Source organism: Mustela lutreola, chromosome 3 (assembly GCF_030435805.1).
Source record: "Mustela lutreola isolate mMusLut2 chromosome 3, mMusLut2.pri, whole genome shotgun sequence".
Lineage (NCBI taxonomy): Eukaryota > Metazoa > Chordata > Mammalia > Carnivora > Mustelidae > Mustela > Mustela lutreola.
The window spans coordinates 112,735,373-112,759,055 of NC_081292.1; the positions used below are offsets into that span (position 1 = coordinate 112,735,373).

Below are 23,683 nucleotides of genomic sequence, written 5' to 3' on the forward strand. Positions count from 1 at the left end.
ACTACATTTTAAAATACTATGTACATACCAACGTTTCTAATTTTAAAACTTGTTCATGCAATCTACAGCTATATGCGATAAATTTAAAGAAATTTCCCTTGTTATTCTACACTGCATAAATACTGTATTTCTTCTCTCTGGAAAAAAAAAAATCAAATTTGAAATATAAACTTTATCTCACCGTGGAAGCCAGCATGGATCCTCCAAACCAAACTGCATATCGCTGCATGTGGTGTGTAATGACTTGTACATCAATAGGTTTTGGCTAAAAATGACATAGCAAGAGCAGTTCAATAGTAAATTCAAGTAACAATTTCTGTATCATTTAACTGTAAATGTAGGTAACACAAAACTGTGTACTCAAAAGTAAATAAAACTTTAGAAGAGGAAGGATCCATATAAAGCAAAACAGAATACAACAGAAACAAATTAAGCTAATTTTATTTTTAAAAAGTAGTAATAGCCACACTGAAGTGGGGAAAGAGACTAACCCAAGTAACTTATGAACATGGGATTATGACTAGCCCTCTGTCTTAAAATAAAAACGAAGTAGGGGGACTGGGTGGCACCGTAGGTTAAGCCTCTGACTCTTGGGTTTTAGCTAAGGTCATGTTCTCAGGGTCAGAGACCTAGCCCAGCCTTGGCCGGCGTCCTCAGGGCAGAGTCTGCTTAGGAGTCTCCCTTCCTCTTCCTATCTTTTTGTTTAAAAAAATAAAAAGGTAAATATTGAACTCCAGTTAGTATTTTTATCACTGTGGTATGGATTAATAATTCTGAAAGCACTATAATATGTATTACAGTTCGAGCAAAAACATAAATATATTGTTTCTGTCAGAGAATAGCATTACAAATATGGAAAATTGGAAGGCTACAATGAACTTCTGGTATTCTGGAGCTAGCAGTATCACTATGAATTAAGTTTTTAATTTATATAAATATAAAACTGGATATAGATGAGTGTGTATATGCATGTGCACAAACATCTCCCAGTTCTGACTCCCAAGAAGGCCTAAGGCAGTGACCCAATAACATTGAGTATTTGGTTCTTTTTTTTTTTTTAAGATTTTATTTATTTGTCAGAGAGAAAGAGAAAGAAAGAGAGCACAAGCAGGAGGAGTGGCAGGAAGAGGGAGAAGCAGGCTCCTTGGGGAGCAAGCAGCCCAATGCAGGGCTCCGATCCCAGGTCACTGAGATCATGACCTGAGCTGAAGGCAGACACAATGGACTGAGCCACCCAGGCAATCCCCAAAATGTGTTTCCTAAATAGCATTCTCCACTAAAAGAAACAAGGGTGTCTTCAGAAAGGAAGCGGGGGGGAGGCTGATTCCAATATTGGAGAACAGAAAGTACAAGATGAATCTGAATTGTTCTGCTGTATCAAGGAGTAGCAAAGACCCTAAGGAATACTAGGGACACATCAAAAGGACAAAAAGCCACCTTTAATGGCTCCCACTGGCCAAATCTAAGAAAATTTGAGCATCAAAATTAAAGATATTAATAGTATTGATACGCTAATATTTTATTGCAATGATATTAGTGATACAGCCTAAAGAAAAATATGAGAAATCAGGTTTTTATAGAGGTATTACTGAATGAATGAATGAATGAATGAGAAGGGAAAACTCTTCCTTATAGTAAAATGAGACTAAAAACCATAGAAGGAATAACAGAATTTGCAAAATACCAGTTGGCAACTACCACATAGTGGTAACTATTTTAGAAAAGAGAAATGGATGTTAAAACCAGTGGTTCAAAGTCTGATAAGAAACATGATAGCTAGGGGGGCGCCTGAGTGGCTCAGTGGGTTAGGCCGCTGCCTTCGGCTCGGGTCATGATCTCAGGGTCCTGCATCGGGCTCTCTGCTCAGCAGGGAGCCTGCTTCCTCCTCTCTCTCTCTCTGCCTGCCTCTCTGCCTACTTGTGCTCTCTCTTTGTCAAATAAATAAATAAAATCTTTAAAAAAAAAAAAGAAAGAAACATGATAGCTACATAGTCCGAAAGTATCTTCCCGTAGTATTCTTATTACACATAAAGAAAAAATAACAATTTTATAGAGAAACCCAGCAGAAACAACTAAAACCAACTGATCAAAATTAACATTTGGGACAAATTACACCATGTGTCTAGGGATATAACAAACTAAAAAAGGATACAACATCATTTCTGTAGTATTACTGCCAAAAGTACATAATCTAAACCTAACTAATCATGAGGAAATACCAGACAACCCCAAATTGAGAAACATTCTGTAAAATAAATGGCCTGTATTCTTAAAAAAAAATGTTAAGGTTAAATAAGAAAGACAAAAAAGGGGTTTTGGGTGGCTCAGTCAGTGTGGAGTCTGCTTCAGATTCTTTCTCCCGCTCCCTCTCCCTCAAACCCTCTCCACTCAAAAGCACTTACGCACACTCTCTCGCTTGCTCTCTAAAATGAATAAATAAATGGAAGAAACGAAGGAAGGAAGGAAGGACGAATGAATATAAAAGAAGACTGAGTACTTACTCCAGATTGAAGGGACATGACAGCAAATTAATGAACTGAAACATGCAATCCTAAGATTGGATTCTAGACCAAAAAAAAGTGTGTTTTTTTTTCTCCCTTTTGCCATAAAGGACAATAATGGAAGAAGTGGTGAAACGTGAATCAGGTCCATAACTAGATTTTTTACTTTATCAGGTTAGTTTTGTGACATTTGCAGTGTCCTATTTTAAGACACACACACTTAAGTATTTAGGCGTGATGGGACATTATACTTCCAATTCATTCTCAAATAGTTCAGAAAAAATATTTGCACATATAGGTATGTGTGTTTATTTGTGTATGTAGGTATCTTTGTAGATATAGAATAAAGCAAATATAAAATGCTAACATTTGGAAAATCTAGGGGAACAATATACAGAAATTCCTATTAGGTTCTGTACGTTTTCTGTAAGTATGAAATTATTTCAAAATAAAAAGTTTAAAAATATTTACATGTCATAAAAAATGGCATTATTTTTTGATTAAGAAAAGTTATTTAGTTGTCATTAAAAATTACAAATTGAAAGGCAATAAAGTCAGATTTAGATACAGATACATAAAAATGTGATGAAAATCCATAAAAATATAAAGTAAAATAAAAAAGAAGGCAGAGTCCTCCAGTAAACTGGATTTCTCCTTTATCATTAATGTCAATACAGTGCTAATATCACTGAGGAGGGAAAAAAAGTCCTCATTTCTTATTTTGAAATGTACAAAAAGCCTAAAAATGTGAATTTTTACTTTACTAAAATACTATACTAATAAACAGCATTTGTTTCATTTCATTTATCTATAATGAGCCCATTACAAACTAAACAACTACTTTGAAACAAACTTTTTTTACTGTGCTCCAAGGGTAAGTTTAAGATAATCAAAATTTAGGGACTGAAAACAGTCAGCAGTCATGCAATTTCTAAACAAGCAGCAAACCATAGAGGATTATGTTTTATTTTTAAATAATTTTGAATGACAAGTAGTCTCAGATGAAGCCCTAATTCTTGATAATTCTCCAAGTTGAATAAAGCTTGTTTTTATTTAGCAATGTCTCCTCTAAGTCAATAGTTTGCTTCAATATTCTAAACTGAACAAGGATGAAACATAACATTTACTGAAAAACTATCTCATAAATATAGAAAGAAAGCATCTGAGAATTTAAATTCATTTTGATTTTGACAGCAAATCCAAAGTCCAGGACATGTAAAAGAAGTTATTTCTGCTAAACCACCAACTGGATTTCACACTATGAGGCTGCTGTGGGGAAGCTAGAATGAGTCTGTGCAAGCAGGATAAACCTCACAACATCAGCTTCTCTATCAACTAGGCTTTGTTGTACTGCTATAGTATTCTTTAAAATTGTATGGGTCCTTATGGAATATTATCCCTAAAATATGCAAGGAATTCTTCTCTATGTAAGTTATCCGTGAGATACGTATGAAATATTGTCACTCACACAGGCTAACAATATTTTCCATAAATGTTGACACCATCCTAGAACAATCAAATGACCAATTAAGGACATGATATTCTTGAATGATTTCATGTATGTAAATCCTTTAAAACTATATGTTTTTACATGCACAGTTAAAAACATGACCTGGGTAACCTAAACTCATGATAGCAACTACCCTCAGGAGGAAAAAGAAAGGATGGAAACCAAACAGAGAAAGGAAAAGGTCTAAGGAAGGTAAGATACTCTTTTTCTAATATTTTATTTCTTAAAATAAGATCTCAATATTATTAACAACTTTCCATTAGAAAACCTGACAGAAATCCTCTTATTTCCCTAAATAAAAGCAGAAGTTGGCAGACACCACCCATCCCCACTACAATTATCAAGGCACCCTCAACCCTCCCACCAATATCTGAAAAAACCAACCTTCAATCTGCCACCACTCAATTCCTCACTTAATTTCAGCCTGGCATCTACAGTTCTTTTCAAATCTCTTTGCAAGCGACGTCCAAAGTCCCTGAACATGGTTGAACCTCCAGAGAGGACAATATTCTATATCATTGGAGAAAAATATATAAGTATGATTTTTATTTAGAAAGAAAAACAACAAATTTTAAGACATATGAAACAGTACTAAAATCTTATCATAGGCTTTTGAAGAGAGGATTTTTAAATTTAATATTCAACAATGGACAGAAAAATAAAGAAGTTTTTTTAAAAGAAGACCTTGAACAATTTTGCTGTAAATACTGACCTTGTAGAGTGGACGTCTGACATCGATAGGGCAATTCTGAATTACTTCATCTACAACTTCTGAGATAGGTTGAGTAAAGTCTGGATTAGCAAACTGAAAAGTAAAGGTGGATACATGATAGAGATTAGATCCCTACTTAAATATCACAATAATAAATTTAAAAGTTTTGAGTTTTTTAAAAAAAAGGACTTTTTACAAACATAAATTCTGGTCTCTAACTCAAAATTAAAGACTCTGAAATCGGAGGTTTCAGAAGAAATCAAATTATAGTAATGATGATATATATCATTTCATAATCATCAGAATAGCAAAACTGTAAAAGCACACGTATACCATGAGCTGGTAAAAACCCAGAGGCATGCACATGAACAGCACTCTGAAAATCTGAGTTGACCAGCACATTCGTATTTGAGGTCAAAAAAGGAAATGCCCAGTATTCTCATTTCAGCTTTCATACTGTAAGTGTCCTTTGCATGATCTATTTAGTGTCACAGCTTCCACATTTTTGTGGGTAATTTTGCTATTTAAAAGGGTCTCTGGGGCACGTGGGTGGCTCAGTCGGTTGAGGGTCTGCCTCTGGCTCAGGTCATGATCCAAGGGTCCTGGAATTGAGCCCTGAGTCGAGCTCCCTGCTCCACAGGGAATCTGCTTTCTCCTTCACCCTGCTTTTGTGCTCTCACTTAATCTCTCTCAAATAAATAAAAAATCTAAAATAAATAAATAAAAGGTTCCCCAATCACAGTAGTGCCAAAGTGCTATCTACTATTCTTAAGCTTAAGGCTATGATATATGTCATGGAGAAAATACAGTCTTGGATAAGGTTCATTCAGGCATGAGTCACAGTTTTGCTGCTGGCCATGGGATCAAGGCTAATAAATCAATGATATATACTAAATAGCGCATCTTTAAACACAAATAATAGCTCTATGTTCACCTGACAAAAGTGTTGTAACCTAAAGCTCCAAGAACCTAACCCTGTTTCTTGCTATGAGCAATGATTCAGTATTCACTAATTCAGTGTTCACAGCAACTTTTTGGAGTATCTACTGTGAATAATGAGAATAAACTATATACTCACATGATGATATAACACAGTTAAACTATTTCCAACAGCTGACACTCAAAAGCAAAATCATTTTTAAAAAGCTGACTTCAAAAAAACTTCAGTGATTCCATACATGTAAACCCTTTAAAAATATGTTTTTCTGAATATATGTACAGTTAAACACATGAACTGGATATACACTAAAATTTAAAGCAGCAACTGCCCTCCAGAGGAAAAAGAAAGAATGGAAACCAAATACAGAAAGAAAAAGGTCTAAGGAAGAGAAGACACTCTTTTTGTAATATTTTATTTTTTAAAATAAAATCTCAATACAGTAAATATTAAAATATTAATATGTATTTATTTGGAATGGAAGGTACATGTATTACACAAAACTTTTCAGAATTCTTTAACAGACTGGATAAGGTGTGAGGCAGAAAGCAATTTGACAACTTCAATTATTATGGAAATAGAATGAGGTTAAATATAATAATTTTTTAAAAAATGTTTATATATAACAAACAGGCCTTACCAGATAAAGGGCTAGTACCCAAATTCCATAAAGAACTTATAAAACTCAACACTCAACGAACAAATAATCCAATCAAGAAATGGACAGAAGACATGAACAGACATTTCTGCAAAGAAGACATCCAAATGGCCAACAGACACATGAAAAAGTGCTCAACATCACCGGCATCAGGGAAATACAAATCAAAACCACAGTGAGATACCACCTCACACCAGTCAGAATGGCTGAAATGAACAAGTTAGGATAAAACAGATGTTGGCAAGGATGCGGAGAAAGGGGAACTTACACTGTTGGTGGGAATGCATGCTGGTGCAGCCACTCTGGAAAACAGTATGGAGATTCCTCAAAAAGCTGAAAATAGAGCTACCCTACGACCCAGCAATCGCACTACTGAGTATTTACCATAAAGATACAAATGTAGTGATCCAAAGGGGCATGTGCACCCCAGTGTTTATAGCAGCAATGTCCACAATAGCCAAACTATGGAAAAAACCTAGATGTTCATCAACAGATGAATGGATAAAGAATATGTGGTATATACACATACAATGGAATACTATGCAGCCATCAAAAATGAAATCCTGCCATTTGCAACGATGTGGATGGAACTAGAAGGTAGTATGCTAAGCAAAATAAGTCAATCAGAAAAAGACAATTATCATATGCTCTCTCTGACATGAGGAATTTGAGAGGCAGGGTGTGGGGGGGGTCATGGTGGGTAGACTGGGAAAAAAATGAAACAAGATGGGACCAGAGAGGGGAACAAACCATAAGAGAATCTTAATCTCACAAAACAAACTGAGGGCTCCTGGGGAGCTGAGGGGTAGGGATAGGGTGGCTGGGTTATGGACACTGGGGAGAGTATGCGCTTTGGTGACAGCTGTTAATTGTGTAAGTCTGATGATTCATAGACCTGTTCTCCTGAAGCAAATAATACATTATATGTTAATAATAAATAAATAAAGCTTAGCAACAAAAAACCCCCTTTTTTAATATACAACAAACAGGTCTTATAAAAGGAGAAATAAGATTAAAGAGGTCTTCCTTTCTTTCCCGTTATTTATTTTTATATGCATGCTATGACCCTCCAAAATCATATAGATAGAGAAATGTGGCTTAATCTGAACGTTGAGAACCCAACATATAGACTATTTGTTCTGTCAGAAGCAGTCCATACTGTATTCTGTGGAAAAATAGGAGAACATAACTCAGGTGGCTCTGTATGCCATGTATAGACAAGCTTAGTTAACTGGCAGGGAATGGCTCAGTCCATAACTAACTAGAATGAGCAAAAGAATTGGCACCCTGAAAATTTTATTTTGTCATCTGTAGAAACTCTCTAGGTTCTGACCACGAAATTTCTAAGGAAACTAAGTTCTCAAAACATGCTTTTATGATCCCATAAAGATACCTCAACCTGAGACCTTGATATGAGATTTAATCCCCAAAATGTGGACAGAGACCAATTTGATAGAAAATATGTTCCAGGCTATCTTAATACAGTATCAACTTATTAATACTGAACTTACAAATTCTCTACATTATCTTTATTAGCTATATTCCTTTAATATCTACCTAAACAACACATACATACACATACCCTCACAGAGGAGCACATGTGCTCAAGAGATTAACCCTCCCATAATTCTTTCCTTAACCTTTAAGACAGTTTCTGCTGTAACATAAGCAAGTAAGACAAGAATAGAGTAATTCATTCCTGTGCTGGGCCCTTCTCATAGCAATTTTTAATCAAGAACATACAAAAGAAAGGATTTATACATTCTTTAAATATTCACATATTCTGGACCGATCCACAGATATTTTCATTTAGAAAGACATGAAGTCTGATTTGAAAACATCTTCACAAAAAGCTCATGGACTATTATGCTATACAGAATCCCGGATGAGAAGAAGAAGAAGATGTAATAAAGCAGCAAACATGGATACTTAGTAAGTAAACAAAGGAAAAGAGTAAGAATTAACAATAAATTGTTGTAGGTTACTTAATACTTGACTATGTTCAATCTAGGGTCTCCACTAAGACTATTTTTAGGCCTTTTGTTTTCATTTTCAGCAAAAGGGTTAGTCTTTCCTCTAAATGCTTTCTGATCAGGTCTTACTACTACTGTAAGTGGCTATCAAAGGAGGAGTACCTTTTCTCTCTTCTGGAAAATTTATAGAGAATACACCCAAGTCAACAAAACAGTCCAAATAGCTTTGTCAAAAAAACTTAAATTTCCTTCAGAGAAAAAAAATAAAAAAAATTCAAAGTGCCAAGTCAAGCTTGTTCCTTCTAAAAACAGTTCTTTCAAGCATCTGTGATGAATTTAGCTATTCAAAAAATAAATACCCTTACTCTTTCATACAGTTTATGTTCAGTGTCCAAGTTTAGATACCTACACTTTCATCTAGACAAAACAAAAAACAGAGTGAAGATTTCAAATGACAGAGGAACTCTGGCACAGAAATATCTAGAACTACAAAAGACAGAATCTTAAAATTCACTTGGGAAGTGACACAGTTCATAGGTTATAAAAAAAAGTGTATTCTGGAAAAACATGGTGAACTAAGCACACGTATCTCAACTTGTTCTCCCTACTAAAAGCAACAAAAAAGAAATTTTTTTAAAAAGGAATAATCCCAAATGTATGGAGAGAACAGAACAAGAAGAAACAGCAACAAAATCTGGCAAACTGGAATCTGGAAAGCAGATGGACAAGACATGCACTCCCTCCAAAACACTTAGTAAGTCATCAGTTGGGAAAGCCAAGAATAAGGCTGTTTTCTATTAACACTCCCCTCCCCCAAGAACTGGCTGTACCTGTCAGCACTGAAAGTGAGGTAGAAGGACAGGAAGGAACACTGGTTAAAAGTCTCTGTGGGAAAGAAATAATCTATTAAATGCCTCCTCGTCCAAGGAGAAAGGTGACTTACCTATTCTCTGAAAGGAATAAATTAGAGCCCGGGGACTCTTATAAATGGCTGAAAAGAATGAAAGCTGGGGGTTTTTAAGTGAACGTATGCAGCCTACTGCTGACACACAATGTCTGACCCTCTTCCTATTTGACTGCCAACCTCTACCCTCCAGGCAGCAATCTTTCTGGGACTATGTGAAATGATCTCAAGAAACATGCACAGGGCATTCCCCCAAAGAAAAAAACATAGTCTTCAAGTCCCATCCACAAAGCTCAGATTTCCAATCTGATTTTTAGCATTCCCTTCTTAAATGAGTGGCTCTCAAAAACCTCTAGCATGAAAAATACAAGAATCAAAACAAAGAAAACAAAGAGAAAAAGCAACCTGGAGAAACAGACAAGGCAGAAAGAAGAAAACTTCAAAAAACCTAGACTAATATCCTCAGAGAGCCAGAAAATATGCAAACATGAAACAAGAACAGAGCAGCATAAAAAAGGAATATTCAAGAGCAGACATAGGGGAGCCCTTGAAAATTAGGTATGTTACCAGAAATAAATTCAGTTAAATGTTCAGAAGATAAAACTGAAGAAATAACCTAGAGAGTGGAACAAAAAGTACAACTAGAAGAGAAAAAGAGAGTACATCAGAATGTTAGGGGAACAAAGGGACAATATACAAGTATATGGAAAGAAAAAAAGCAGGCCCTATAAAAGGTTTAGGAATCAGAACAACTTTTTACTTCAAGCTGTAACAGGGAGCAACTGAGCTGAGGCTTCAAAATGCTGAGGAAAAATGATTTACAATCTAGAATTCTATACCCAATTATCAGACAAGCATAAAGGTAAAATGAGTACATTTTCAAACATGCAAGATCTTGAAATTTTCATCCTTCATGTGCCCTTTATATCAGGAATCCCAACTAGAAATGATTTCCACCAAAATGAAGAATGATAATGATATGGGATAGAGGGAATTAAGTGAGAGGCAAAAGGAATCTCCACAATGATGGTGAAGAAAGATGACAACTCTTTACCAAGTGCAGAAGGAAACCGCGTCTGATTGGGAAGTAACACATGCTCTGGAAAATTAAATTGATTATAAAACCCTATGCATCTGAATATCCTGAGAAGACAGTTTTAAAACTGGAAGGTAGAATTCAGAGGTGAATTAAGGATCCATTATTTTAAAACTACACAAACAAGTTACTATTTCCCATGGAAAACAAAATATAGGACAGAAAAATATTTCATGGTAAACTACATAACTCATATTTGATCAGAATTTGTGTTCAGAAGATCTAATTAAAATTTGTGTTCACAAAAATGTAAGCACTGCATTTTTACCTAACTAAAAATCACAATGTAATTACTGGGACAAAAAGGTATGGAAAGGTACTGCTTGTCATGGCAAAAAAAGAAAGGGAGAAAAGGCAATCCTCTTCCTCCCTATCTGGAAACTGACAGAAAATGCCTAAAACTGAAAAATGCAACCAAAGCAATGTGTAGCAATGGAGGCAATCACCAAAACAATCAACTAAAAGAGGCTGAAGTGCTTACCTCTAGGAAAAAAATAGAGAAGTATGCAGGACACTCCTAGTTTTTGTTATCAGTTCAATAATCAAGACTTTTGAACAACGTGCATATGCATAACTGGTTTTAAAAAAGAACTCAGAAGAAGAGAAAAATATGGATTTCTACAGAAGAAATAATTTACAAAGAAAAAAATGCTATATAGAGTAAAAGATGTCTCAAAGTTTTAAAAAACTTAATAAAGAAAACTTAGCTTATCAAATGATAAAGATTAAATTAAAGAAAAAATATTACATATAAAACATTAGCAGCAAGGTAAACTGACATCCTGACAACTATCCCTTTCCTAAGCAACACAACACAACCAAAACAACAGTTTATTTATGTATCTAATATGTCAAAGATTAAGACTGTCAGGACCTTGCTGAGGGTGTAAGTATTCCACTCAAATGCTTCCTCCTTTAAAATCCAAGATACCTCTTACCTCCCACGCTATTATCTATCTTGTAACGATCCTATTCATCTAGGACTTTGGTTCTGGTTCTTCTGCAATTCTCTAATTCCTGTCCTCCACATGGAGGTTTAGTACGTCTCCCCAGTATTTCAACTTCAACTGATGTTCCTTAACCTGTGACCTTTAATACGTTCAACTTCAGCAGTTCACATATACATGACCCCAAAAGAAAATATGACCTGACTGCCAGCTACACAGTTATCTTTTGATCTTCTTAAATCACTACTAACACGACAGAGAAAATTACAAGAAAGGAAAAATGCCCAAGGATGAAAAGAGAAGGTGAGTAAACATGAATGAAATACTTCAATTCTGTTTGGAAGAAAAAAAGGAATGTTACATCCTAAGTGCCTCCAGAGGGCATACTGCTAAGAAGTCAATTCATTCACCCTGGAGAACCTTGGAAGTACCCAAAACTCAAAGGATAAGAAACCACAAAGAAAAAAAGTAAAACAAGGTTTTACAAAAAAACTGTTAAATTTCTCTATATAGAAATAGACCCCCAAGATCCCTTCAGATTACAGTTAATTATACAACCTCAATGAATAAATGAAACAAATGAACAGAGAGAAAATGACACAAATGAAGAAATGAAGTAAAAATTTAGGAGCAGCTCAGTTTTAAGAGAAAAATTTACATTACAATTTTGCCTCTAAAGCAAAAAATATTAACAGGTAAAATAATATTTATATACTGTAAAACTACTGATTTAGCTAATAACTGTAACATAACATACAGACAAGCTGAAGGAAGAGAGTCTAAGGAAATACCAACTAACCTAAAAGGAAGGTGGTAGACAAATTACTTATGTTGCTATGTCAAGAAATAAGAGGACAAATATTTGGAGATGTGCAGGTAATTGCCAAGAGTGCGGGCTAAGTGAGAGCTAGTGAATGCTCTGCGGAACATAGAAAGAGTGAGAGTAGGGGTGGAGGATGAGGAGCTGCTATTTTTATTTAAGCCTGTCAGTGTTCTCTTAAAACTTTTAAAACTATGTACATACATCCTTTTGTGAATTTTTATTTTAAAGACTGCAAAGAAAACGTGCTGTCTAAACCTTAAAACACCCATATACTTGTCTGACCACAGTGCCTTATCCCAGGTGCTCGCTCCCTCCTTTGCTCCCAATTCACGGCTATATGCCAATTCATCATGATCTCTGATCCCTGCCCATATCTCCTTCACATCCAGCTGTTCAAGTTACACACATGGGAATCACAGATTTCTCATATTTACTCCCCTCACATCTAAGTAATCAGTAAGTCACTTTGATTCTATTGCTTTTTCTTATCCTTTCTCAATCTTATTGGCCTGAAATTACTTATCCCTCATCTGGAAAACTGTAATAAACTTACCTGTTTCCAACACAATTCACACCCCTATTTCAAATCCATCCAAACCAGTGCTATCAGAGTGATCTTTCTAATCTGTGTCAATTGCACTGAAGATCTCTACACAGAATCCAGAACTCCTTTCTATAGCATATTAGTCCCTCATAAACACCCATCTGGGCCCATCTCCTACCAATCCCTTCCTTTATAATTTTATTACCTAGCAATCTCCTATCCCAAACTTCTACCCAACCTATCTCTTCTGCCAGAAAGATACTTCCCTAACATACTTGCCTGACAAATATGTATTCACCCTTGAAGTCTCAGCTCATAAGAAGCTTCCTTAGTTCTCCCCAGCAGACTTAGATGCTCTTTGTTTCTATGCCCTCCCCAAATCCATGTATTTATTGAAACTATGCCTGTTTAGATATCATCTTCCTTACCCCTAGCTCAGTAAGAGCAACATAAAATACTTTTTCATCTTTAAATATTCCATACTTCAACTGAGACCATGAAAATTATATTCACTATTTGCTAAATGGGTAAACAATATTAAAAAATAACTTTTTAATGCCTAGTAAGCACACTTGGCATTTAATGTAATTCTATTAACAACTTTCTTCCATTAAGTTACCAGAATAATTTTTCATATTAAAAACACACCTTTTATTTACTTAATAAAACCTCCATGTTGCTAACATTTTCATAGAGACAGAAAACTATTTTGCTAATAAATATTTTGTTATGACAGTCGACTAACAGTTCTTGGTTTAAGAACTGGTAGTTCTAGAACTTTTCCAAAATACTTTATTTAAATGGTCATAAATTTTAGGGGCTTCCCTCTTTTCATGATCCCACATAAGCCACAAATATTAAAAAGACAAGTTTTAGTTTTCTAAATATACAAAAAATAAGGCGCCTGGCTAGCTCAGTCGGTAGAGCATGAGACTCTTAAATATACAAAAAATAGTAACTTGTTTAGCCTATTTCAACATAGGAAACTATTCCTCTTGAAAATAACTCACAATAGGGCACCTGGGTGGCTCAGTGGGTTAAAGCCTCTGCCTTCGGCTCAGGTCATGATCCCAGTGTCCTGGGATCGAGTCCTGCATCGGGCTCTCTGCTCAGCAGGGAGCCTGCTTCCTCCTCTCTCTCTGCCTACTTGTGATCTCTGTCTGTCAAATAAATAAATAAAATCTTAATAAATAAATAAATAAACTCACAATAGCATTTTAGTATAGGAAAAGTTTCTGAGATTAACTCCTCCCTGAATTTCTCAAAACAATCCTATCTGAGGGGGGGGGGGGGGGGGACTTACCTCTGGATGAAAAAAGATTTCAGGTCCCAAGAATCTCTCATAACCAACATCAATAGAAAATTCTTTCTTTGAGATAGCATTGATTCCAGTATATTGCTTAATCCACTTTGATCCATCTGTGTCATACTTGTTAAATTCTTTTACTAAATCTGGGCAGACATAACTATAGCGCTCCTAGGAAAACAAAGAAATGAGTAATTATTTCCTCATTTTAGGAACAGTAGAAAAGGATGACATATTTTTGGCAAACCAGAATCAAATGAACAAATATCATTGGAAAATAAAATTAAGAAATTAAGCTGAAGATAATTTCATGTTAGGACATTAATTTATGTTTAGTACAAATAACTCATCTCTCATTTCTTATACATAATTTCTAGCTTCATACATACTGAATAAGACTTGATCAACTGAAGAGACAACCTCTACTATCTCAAGGTTATTTTATGAAAACATTCATTATTGTCATTCAACTTTTTATGCAGTTCCAATAATTAATGGAGTCTGCGTTATGAAGAGGAGAAAACATAAAATAAATACAGAACTAGAGAATAAGTAAAAGTTGATATAACCCACAAATTAATATAGACCCTTAATCCTTAACACCTTCCTGGAACAAACCTGAATATGATCTAAGTAAATGAGCAAAAGAAAAAAGGCTGAAAACAAAAACTATTCTTTTTGACTGTATCACCTACAATGCCAAATTGCCACTTTACTGATTAAGTCCTAAGTAAAAGTTTTCATTAAAAATGCAATTCAAAAATGTTATGAGTTTTAACATTCTATTTACAATTTATGGACTCCTGAATCCACGTTTCATTTTTTTTAAAAGAAAAACACACACTTCATATATTTTTGTTCATGAAGAATTCTAATCCACAATAGATGCAAATACTATTACTAATAATATAAAGACATATAAGGAAAGAATATGGAAAACAAAGAACAATTTGATGTTATTGTAGGGCTTCTTTTTCCAACATCAAAAGTAGGAATTACATGGAAATTATAATTCTTAAAATACATTCAGACTGAGCATCAGTATTCTCTAAAATAGATTTTAATCCTTGGTGCTTTTGTTATTTTTTAAACCCCACAGGCTTCCCAAAGATGCTGAAGCAGTATTCATGTTAATTTTTCACATATTTAATTTGATGCCATCCTTTGGGTTAGTTTTGGCAGCCATTTGATAATTCCCTTACTACTAGAAAGCAGTAAATTCCTTAAAGTTATTTTTGCTGCGGGATTTTTGCTTTCACATACTGAAAACATATGAGAAACCCACTAAAATTTTTGTAGGTATGTTGGCAAATGATAAATTTAAAAAGTGATTCTAAGTATTTTGACAGTTTACATAAAAAACTGATCTAACAAAGACTTATATAACATACAAATTAAAACACCTTAAATAGTCTTTACGTTTTTCTTTTATTTGCTGTATCACATGAGCCAAACACCACCTCTATTCTAGTGAAATGAAACAATTACATCAAAAAAAAATTTTTCAACAGAAAATTGTTAGGATTAAAATAAAGAACTCAGGGGCGCCCGGATGGCTCAGTGGGTTAAAGCCTCTGCTTTCCAATTGGGTGGGCTCTCTGCTCCACGGGAAGCCTGCTTCCTCCTCTCTCTGCCTGCCTTTCTGCCTACTTGGGATCTTTGTCTGTCAAATAAATAAACAAAATCTTAAAAAAAAAATAAAATAAAAAATAAAGAATTCAGTGAAAAAACTGAGATACAAGAACTATGAAACAAACTAATTATTTTTACTATGGGGAATAATCACAAAAACGTATGCTGAAGTCAGCTGGTACAAATGTTCTTGACTCAAATGTGAAATGTGGAGACAACAAGGCACAGAGCTGATCATCCCGCAAAATCTCCTTACAAGAAATAAAGAGAAAACATATATATAATTAAGGGTATTAATTTATAACTGGCTAAGTGAAAAGTTTTCTTTTTTTTTTTAAAGTACCATTCTTCACCTGAGAGTTTTCATGTTAATATTGTAAATCTGATTTTAATTTCTAACTGAATTACACTTTCATCATTACTTTTTTACCTTTACTGCCTTAGCAGTTTCCAAGGATTGCTCTGGAGGGATTCCTACTTCTCGGTCTCTCAACAACTGCTGAATAAAATATGTTATATCTCGTCCTGCGATTGGAATGTGCTTAATACAGCTGCCAATCACATACCCTTCGGCCTATACGGGGGGGAAAAAGTGGCAAATTTACTTTCAGTGATTTCAAAATTAAAAGAACCTAAATAATCATCAAAGATTAATTTCTCAAGTTAGTGTGTTTATATTCCCAAGTATTGCTTTATCCCAGGAGAGTTCTTCTAGTCTTTATTCTTCAACCATATTCCTCACAATACTGTATAATTTATAATACTGTACAGATATTATGAACAAGAATGGCCAGCAACTTAGATTATTCTTTCACTGGTAAGAGTTTATAACTAAGACTGAAATGACTTAACAACACAGAAATGACAAATTTCTGAAGTTTAAATGTTTTGATAGGAGACCAGATAGGAAATTATTTAAAACTCTTTAATAATTTCAGTAAACAATTTAGATAGCATTGTAGGAAATCTGATCGTTAACCCACAAACTCATTTTTCCTAATGAAGCAGGTACCAATTTCACAAGGCAGAGGCATTCTATGCATTATTATAATGCCAAATAATTAAATTCTACACAATTCATAAATTTACGGATATGAGTCAGAAGTACAAAAAATAATGTAACAAAATTAAATTTCATTAACAAAGAGTATCATCTGGCCATGACAGAGTATTAGGGATTGGATTTAATCTCTCACATTAAAGGAAAAAAAAGAACAAATTAAACGAAATAAACGTTTTCCGACACTAAACAGGCAGAATACGGCAGTGTTCTCAATGAGAAGGGAAAGCAAATAAGATGAGTGCTATAAACAGCCCATCTCACTGCCTAGGAAGAGTTGCTAGGCAGCAATAATGGGAGGAAGAACCCAAGCAGAGTCAGAAAGTCTCATTAAGTTGAGGATACAAAATTTAGATTTCAGAGAAGTCTACTGCTACAGCTTACATGTCAAACTACTAAAGCTGAAATAGCTACAGTGACACAGAGCTCTGAGATGTGAAAAGTAAAACCTTAGCTGACTAGTAATCATCACATTCATGTTAGGAAACCAACATGGCCAGAGAAAGAACCTCTAGAAAGTGGGAACAAAACAATCCTCAAAGCTTGTTGTAGCTGGGAATAGTTTACATTCCCATTAGGCAGTGTAACAAGACCTCAAACACAGGACACTGAGTAGAATCCTCAGAAGAGTGCCTCAAGAGTGGGGACAAAGTAGGACCAGACAAAAGATTGTTCTGGACTTCCTCAATAATGTTTAAAAGGAACCCCTGAAAGAATCCAACTGATTCCTAGTAATTTAACTGTATCCCAGGAAAAATAACTCAAAGTATCTTTAAAAGTCCCCAAATCCAGGACATAACAATGTGAACATACAGTACCCAATGAAAAATTATACAGAAGCAAGAAAGCTGGAAAATGCAACCCCTGACTGGGAAAAAAAATTAAGAGAAAGAAACAGAAATATCAAAGATAATAGCATTCATAGAAAAAGACATTAAAACAACTACGATATATTCCTCATAATCAAGAATGGAATCATGAATGGAAACATGAATGAGAGAGAAAGAAAAGATGTAAAAGGATCCAAAGAGAACTGCAATGGAGAAAAATAAAAAATCTAAAATTAAAAAATACCCTAGGGCGCCTGGGTGGCTCAGTGGGTTAAAGCCTCTGCCTTTGGCTCAGGTCATGATCCCAGCCAGGGTCCTGGGGTCGAGCCCCACATGGGGCTCTCTGCTCTGCAGAGAGCCTGCTTCCTCCTCTCTCTCTGCCTGCCTCTCTACCTACTTGTAATCTCTGTCAAATAAATACATAAAATCTTTAAAAAAAAAAAAAAAAACCTTAATTTGCCATTAAGAATTGGAAGCACAAAAGCCTTGGCAGAAAAAAAAATGCCATCTCTGACAAATAATCCAATCTGATGCATTTTTTTAATATACTTTACTAAATATAAACCATAAAAAGCACAATTGTAACTTGACCTTTTTATTCCAAAAAAAAAAAAAATTTTCCAGGGGCATGTAGCTGGCTGAGTCAGTAGAACACGTGACTCTTGATCTTGGAACCTTGAGTTCAAGCCCCACACAGGGCACTGAGCTTAATTACAATAAATAAATCAAAATAATTCCCAAAAGTCATTAATGGCCATATGCTTATAACAAATTGTTAGTTAACTAACCTATGCACCAAACTGAAATCTGTTAATTAAGGATAAGAGAGACTACCAACTGGCTAATACATGTAACACAGACACATCCAAACTAGAAGACAGAATTCCAAGTTTAAGAAAAGAAAGGCATAGTGGCACCTGGGTGGCATAGTCGGTTAAGCATCTGCCTTCGGCTCAGGTCCTGATTCCAGGGTCCTGGGATCTTGCCCCCGCATCAGGCTCCCTGCTGAGCAGGGAGTCTGCTCCTCCCTCTCCCTTTGCCTCTTCCTCCCCACCACCACTCATGCTCTCACTCGCACTCTACAAAATAAATATAATCTTAAAAAAAAAATGCAAAATATCTTTTACCATTCCCGTTACATCTTCTAATTATGAATTAGAAACAATTTCTACTATTTTTAAATCATATCCTAATTATAGCACAAACCTACAGAGCAGAAGAAAGATTTTGGAATTTCTTTATAGAATTTTAATATTAACTTGAGCAAAACACAGCCCTAGATGAACAAATGGCCAAACGAGTGCAAACTTTTCAAATGTTTAAAATTTTTTAAAAGTAGTATTAATTCGTATCATTTAACTCTGCCAGATATGTTATCTGATAGGACTATTTGGTAATTTTTAAATATCCTTACCACTGGAATGACATGGGTGACACCATCTCCACTGTCTATTACTGTACCAGTCAATGTCCGTTCTCCTACTTGTCTTGAGGTCCAAGAGGCAGCTAAGGCAAGAACAGCCTTAGACCAAAAAATATGACAGGAAAGAAAATAAAAACAAGCACAAAGAGTTAATAGAAAAAAATATTTCATGGAGTACTTCAATTTTAAATGTGCAGTTGACTCTGGAGCAACACCAGGGTTAGGTGCGCTGATCCCTCCAACACAAGCAGTCGAAAATCCAAGTATAACTTCTGACTCTCCAAAAACTGAACTACCAAGTGTCTACTGTTGACCAGAACACATAAACAGAAGATTAACACAGATTTTGTATGTTATATCATATACTGTATTCTTATAATAAGAGAAAAAAATGTTAAGAAAATCATAAGGGAGACAAACATTTATAGTACTCTACTGAAAAAAATTTGCATGTAAGTGGACCTATGCAGTTCAAACCTGTACTGTTCAAGGGTCAACTACAGTCATCTCTGACAAAAAAATACATAAAGTAATTTACATTACGCAATAAAATTATTCGCATCCTACAATTTAAGAAAAATGTAACAAGCTTGTATTTACTTCTAGAGGCATATTTGTAAATTTCCCATGTTTTTATGCAGGCCAAAATGGGGAAGACTAACATCATGTATCACAGCACTAAGACTGCTAGGACTTAAAATTATGTTTATATGGGCTAGCCTGTATACAAACCACAAAGTGTAAGTAAGATAAAGAAATATACAAACAAAATATATGTATTCCATACATAGATGGCTATAAACAAGTATCTATATCAAGATAAGCTCCAAATTTTTAACTGCAACATGCTTTTAGGAATATATAACAAGTTAGTTAACCACAGGAAAAGCCATTATACACTTGTAAATATCATGAGTTAATCAGGAAACAAAGTTGATGAAATTATATTTTTCTATGAAAAAGACTGGCATGGACAATAAAGTATAATTCTTTTAAGTTTACAAATTAAGAAATTAACACAGCTAAGTCATTTTTTAAAAACAGAATTTCATACAATCCAAGCCTCCAACAAGATATATGTCCAATAATTAAAAACAGAGCTAAACTTTCACCTATTTGCAATATAATAGCTGAAAGGGGTGGGCGCCATGGCTTAGTTGGTTAAAGCGCCTGTCTAGTAATAGCTGAAAGGGACCTACAAAGTTATCCAGGACATCCTCCTATTTTAACACAGAATCACACATCATAATCACTGTTACCTAGGAGAACTATACAATAGTTTATATACCTATTAAGCATTTGTGATATGCTAGGCATTACATTTGCTACAGGGTAAGAGGTGAGCTGTGATCCTGAGAGGTGGGAGAGAAGCCATTCCATGAAGATACATTTAGAAAGTAAGCTCAATATTAATGAAATTTAAATAATAAATTATTACAGGAATTTATGACATAGAATACAGAGGGGCACAAAAGAGAAAGTGGTCAAATATATCTAGCAGTAAGTGAATCAAAACAATGAAAAAAGGATACAACAAACATTTCAAGGATAAACGAGTATGTATATAAAGTTCTTGACCTGAAATAAACACTTGGTAAATATTAATACCCTTATTTCTGTCTCATGAAAAGCCTTAAATTATCTACAGATCAATAACTTACTTCCTTCAACATTTCTCTTTTACAAACTCCTATTTACTATGATTTCTAAATTATTGATTCAGGAGAGAACAATGATATGCTCTGAGGTCATAAAAAATATGTATTTAAGAGTGAATTAACCAGATAAAAATTCAAGAGTCAAGCTTATCTTGACTTGTGAACTTTCTTACCTGCACAGCAATGTACAAGCCTGGAACATTGAAGGATTCAAACATTATTTCAGCAGTATATTCCCTGTTTTCTGGAGTATTCAGTGGAGGTTCAGTCTATTAAATGGAATAACATTTCAAACAGACAAAACCAGATTATTTTGACAACTTTTAAGCAATTTTTAAATAAAAAATGTTAGAAATTTTATTTAAAAATCTTAAATTTAGAGATACAAAGGCAGACCAAAAAAAGAAAAATTTTATAAAGAATTCAAACAGACCTATGCATATATGAAAAGAATATAATCACTCACACACAAAAAGAGAAACCAAATTTCTACATTACACCATTAAACACTTATAAAAGGAATGAGAGGGAGAAAGGAGACCTGGTCAAATCATCTTATAAAAAAGGATAATGACAGACCTCCAGTGAGACTTAACAACGGTGTTTCTAGTGGCAGAATTCTCACCTATGTAATGTTTTCAGCAGGATGTACCAGGTCTGTTTATAACCACAGTAAATAAGCCAAGATTCTACAAATTTATGCCATGCTTCTTGGAAACTGTTAAGTGATGTAACTGTTAAGAGTATTAAAATGGAGATATTTACACAGTTCTCTTCCATTTATATGACCGTATACTTCACTTAGAAACCTGCAGATTTAAGTCTGGGCCAAAACACGTTCTAATGAGGCAAGAGAGGACTAAGGAAACTGTACTTGCAATCCTGTACTTCATGTTTCCCATATGCCTCGTGATTACTTAAATCATTTAAATTATTAAAGCTTGAAAATGGGTAAGGTCTGATTCTTATGAATCTGATCTGACAATCCTTGTTTTCTCAAATATCTAAAATGGAAGGCAAAATTTTCAAACTTCAGAAACGCAGAGGAATGATGTTTTTGACCTTGAGGTAAGAAGGACTCCTTAAATGTCAAGAACACAAATTATAGAGAAACATGAATAAAACTTGAATTCATTGCATTAAATCTTTTTGTTAATTTAAGAAAACACTGTAAGGCTTTTTAAAACAAATGGTCAACTAGGAGTAGACTTTGTGCCTACATAAAACCTTTAATAGCTAAAACTACCTGATGTGTTTAAACTTATTGAAAGCAGTTTTGGAACTATTTTTCAAGACTTTGGAGATAATTTAGTGACAGACACATACTAAGCAAACTGAAAAAAATCAAGTTAAATTATAAACTCTAAGAAAAACACTAGTTTTATATAAAATAAAACATAATCAGAAGACCTCCCAAGGAAAATATACTAACAGCTAATAAGCACATAAAAAAGTGCTAAACATCATTAGTCATCAGGAAAATGCAAATTAAAACCAAAATGAGAAATTTTACACACCCACCAGAATGGCTAAATTTAAAAAGACTAACACACCAAAGGCTGGATAGAGCAACCAGATTGCTAACACATTGCTGGTGGGTGTGCACAAAGGTACAATCCCTTGGAAAGAGCTCTGAGAATTTCCTATAAAACCAATCATGGACCTACCCTACAACACAGCAATTCGGTATATAGGTATTTATGTAAGACCAATGAAAACATGTCCACAAAAAGACTTGTATAAGAATGTTCACGATAACCAAATTTGTAACAGTCAAAAACTAGAAACAGCCCAGGTCATCAACAAAAAAAACGGATAGTGAGGCACATTCATACAACAGAATATGATCCAGCAACAAATTACCAATATATGCAACAATGTGAATGAGTCTCAAAGACTATGTTGAATGAAGTCTTACCAAAGAGCGTAACTTGTGCAATTCTATTTATATAAGCCTCAAACACAGACCAAACCAATCCGTGCCAGAAAAATGAGAACAGTGGTTGCCTCTAGGACCCAGGGGCAGGAATTAATCAGGAAAGGGCAGAGGAAAACTTTCCAGGCTGATAGTAATGGTCTGTATCTTAATAATGGTTTAGGTTACACAGATGTATGCATCTGTTAAAAACAGAAGCTGGGCAAACTGTATCATGCATTCTATAAGACAAACCCATCTCACCATTTGTTTTTGTAAACACGATTTTACTGGAACACATTTAGGTATCATCTAAGGCTGCTTTCCTGCTACAACAGCAGAGCTGCAGAGACCAGATGGCACTCAAAGCCAAAAATATTTACTATCTGGACCTTCAGAGAAAATCTGCCAATGCATGATCAATACCCACAGAATTGCAGAGTTAAGATATATACATTTTATAGCATGTGAATTTTATATATATAAAAGAACCATAACCAAATAATGTACTCTAAGTGATGATACACATGCTAATGTATTTAGGGGTGAAACTACTCCACCTGCAACTCATTTTGAAGTAATTAAAAATATAAGATGGAGTGATAGATAACCTGATAGATATCATAAAGCAATTATAATAAAATACTTGGGTCTAGGCTGTGTACATGCAGGTATTTAAAGGTCTTTCAACTTTATGTTTATGGTCTACCCATAAACAATATTCACAAATTATAATAAAATATAGAACATTGATTTCATATAACTATATTGTAAAGAGGGGGAGAAGACAGGGATTCTGTGTTAAGAGAAGGAGGGTAAAATAAAACCCTCATCTTTCCCACTTAGGAAGTCAGTAGGTAGTGTGAAGTATTTAAATAAACAATAAATAGAAAACATGTTTAAATTTATGAGATAACTATTAAAAAGCTCTTTAAAAATTTAAAGAGTGTGTCTCTAGATAATATGAATCAAAGGCTGGGAAAGGCAAGGAAGGAGAGTGCTACTTGTCTTTTGTTTTTTTTTTTTTAAAGATTTATTTATTTATTTGAGAGAGAGAGAGAGAGAGAGATCACAAGCAGGCAGAGAGGCAGGCAGAGAGAGAGAGAGGAAGGGAAGCAGGCTCCCTGCTCAGGAGAGAGCCCGATGCAGGAGGGACTTGATCCCAGGACCCTGAGAGCATGACCTGAGCCGAAGGCAGCGGCTTAACCCACGGAGCTACCAGGCGCCCCAAGAGTGCTACTTTTTTTGTTTTAA

At 34.7% G+C, this 23,683-nt stretch overlaps 1 protein-coding gene across 2 annotated transcripts in view; it reads right to left on the reverse strand.

Moving 5' to 3' along the window:
• The window catches only part of ACTR3 (actin related protein 3), a 59,627-nt gene that overhangs the window by 2,338 nt on the left and 33,606 nt on the right, over positions 1–23,683 (reverse strand). For both annotated transcript variants that reach the window (XM_059166682.1, XM_059166683.1), the window contains exons 5-11: positions 20,688–20,783; positions 18,848–18,955; positions 15,974–16,117; positions 13,909–14,082; positions 4,724–4,816; positions 4,396–4,521; positions 182–265 (exon numbers count right to left, since the gene is read on the reverse strand). In XM_059166682.1, coding sequence (XP_059022665.1) covers positions 182–265; positions 4,396–4,521; positions 4,724–4,816; positions 13,909–14,082; positions 15,974–16,117; positions 18,848–18,955; positions 20,688–20,783 — 825 coding nt within the window. The remainder of the gene's footprint in view (positions 1–181; positions 266–4,395; positions 4,522–4,723; positions 4,817–13,908; positions 14,083–15,973; positions 16,118–18,847; positions 18,956–20,687; positions 20,784–23,683) is intronic.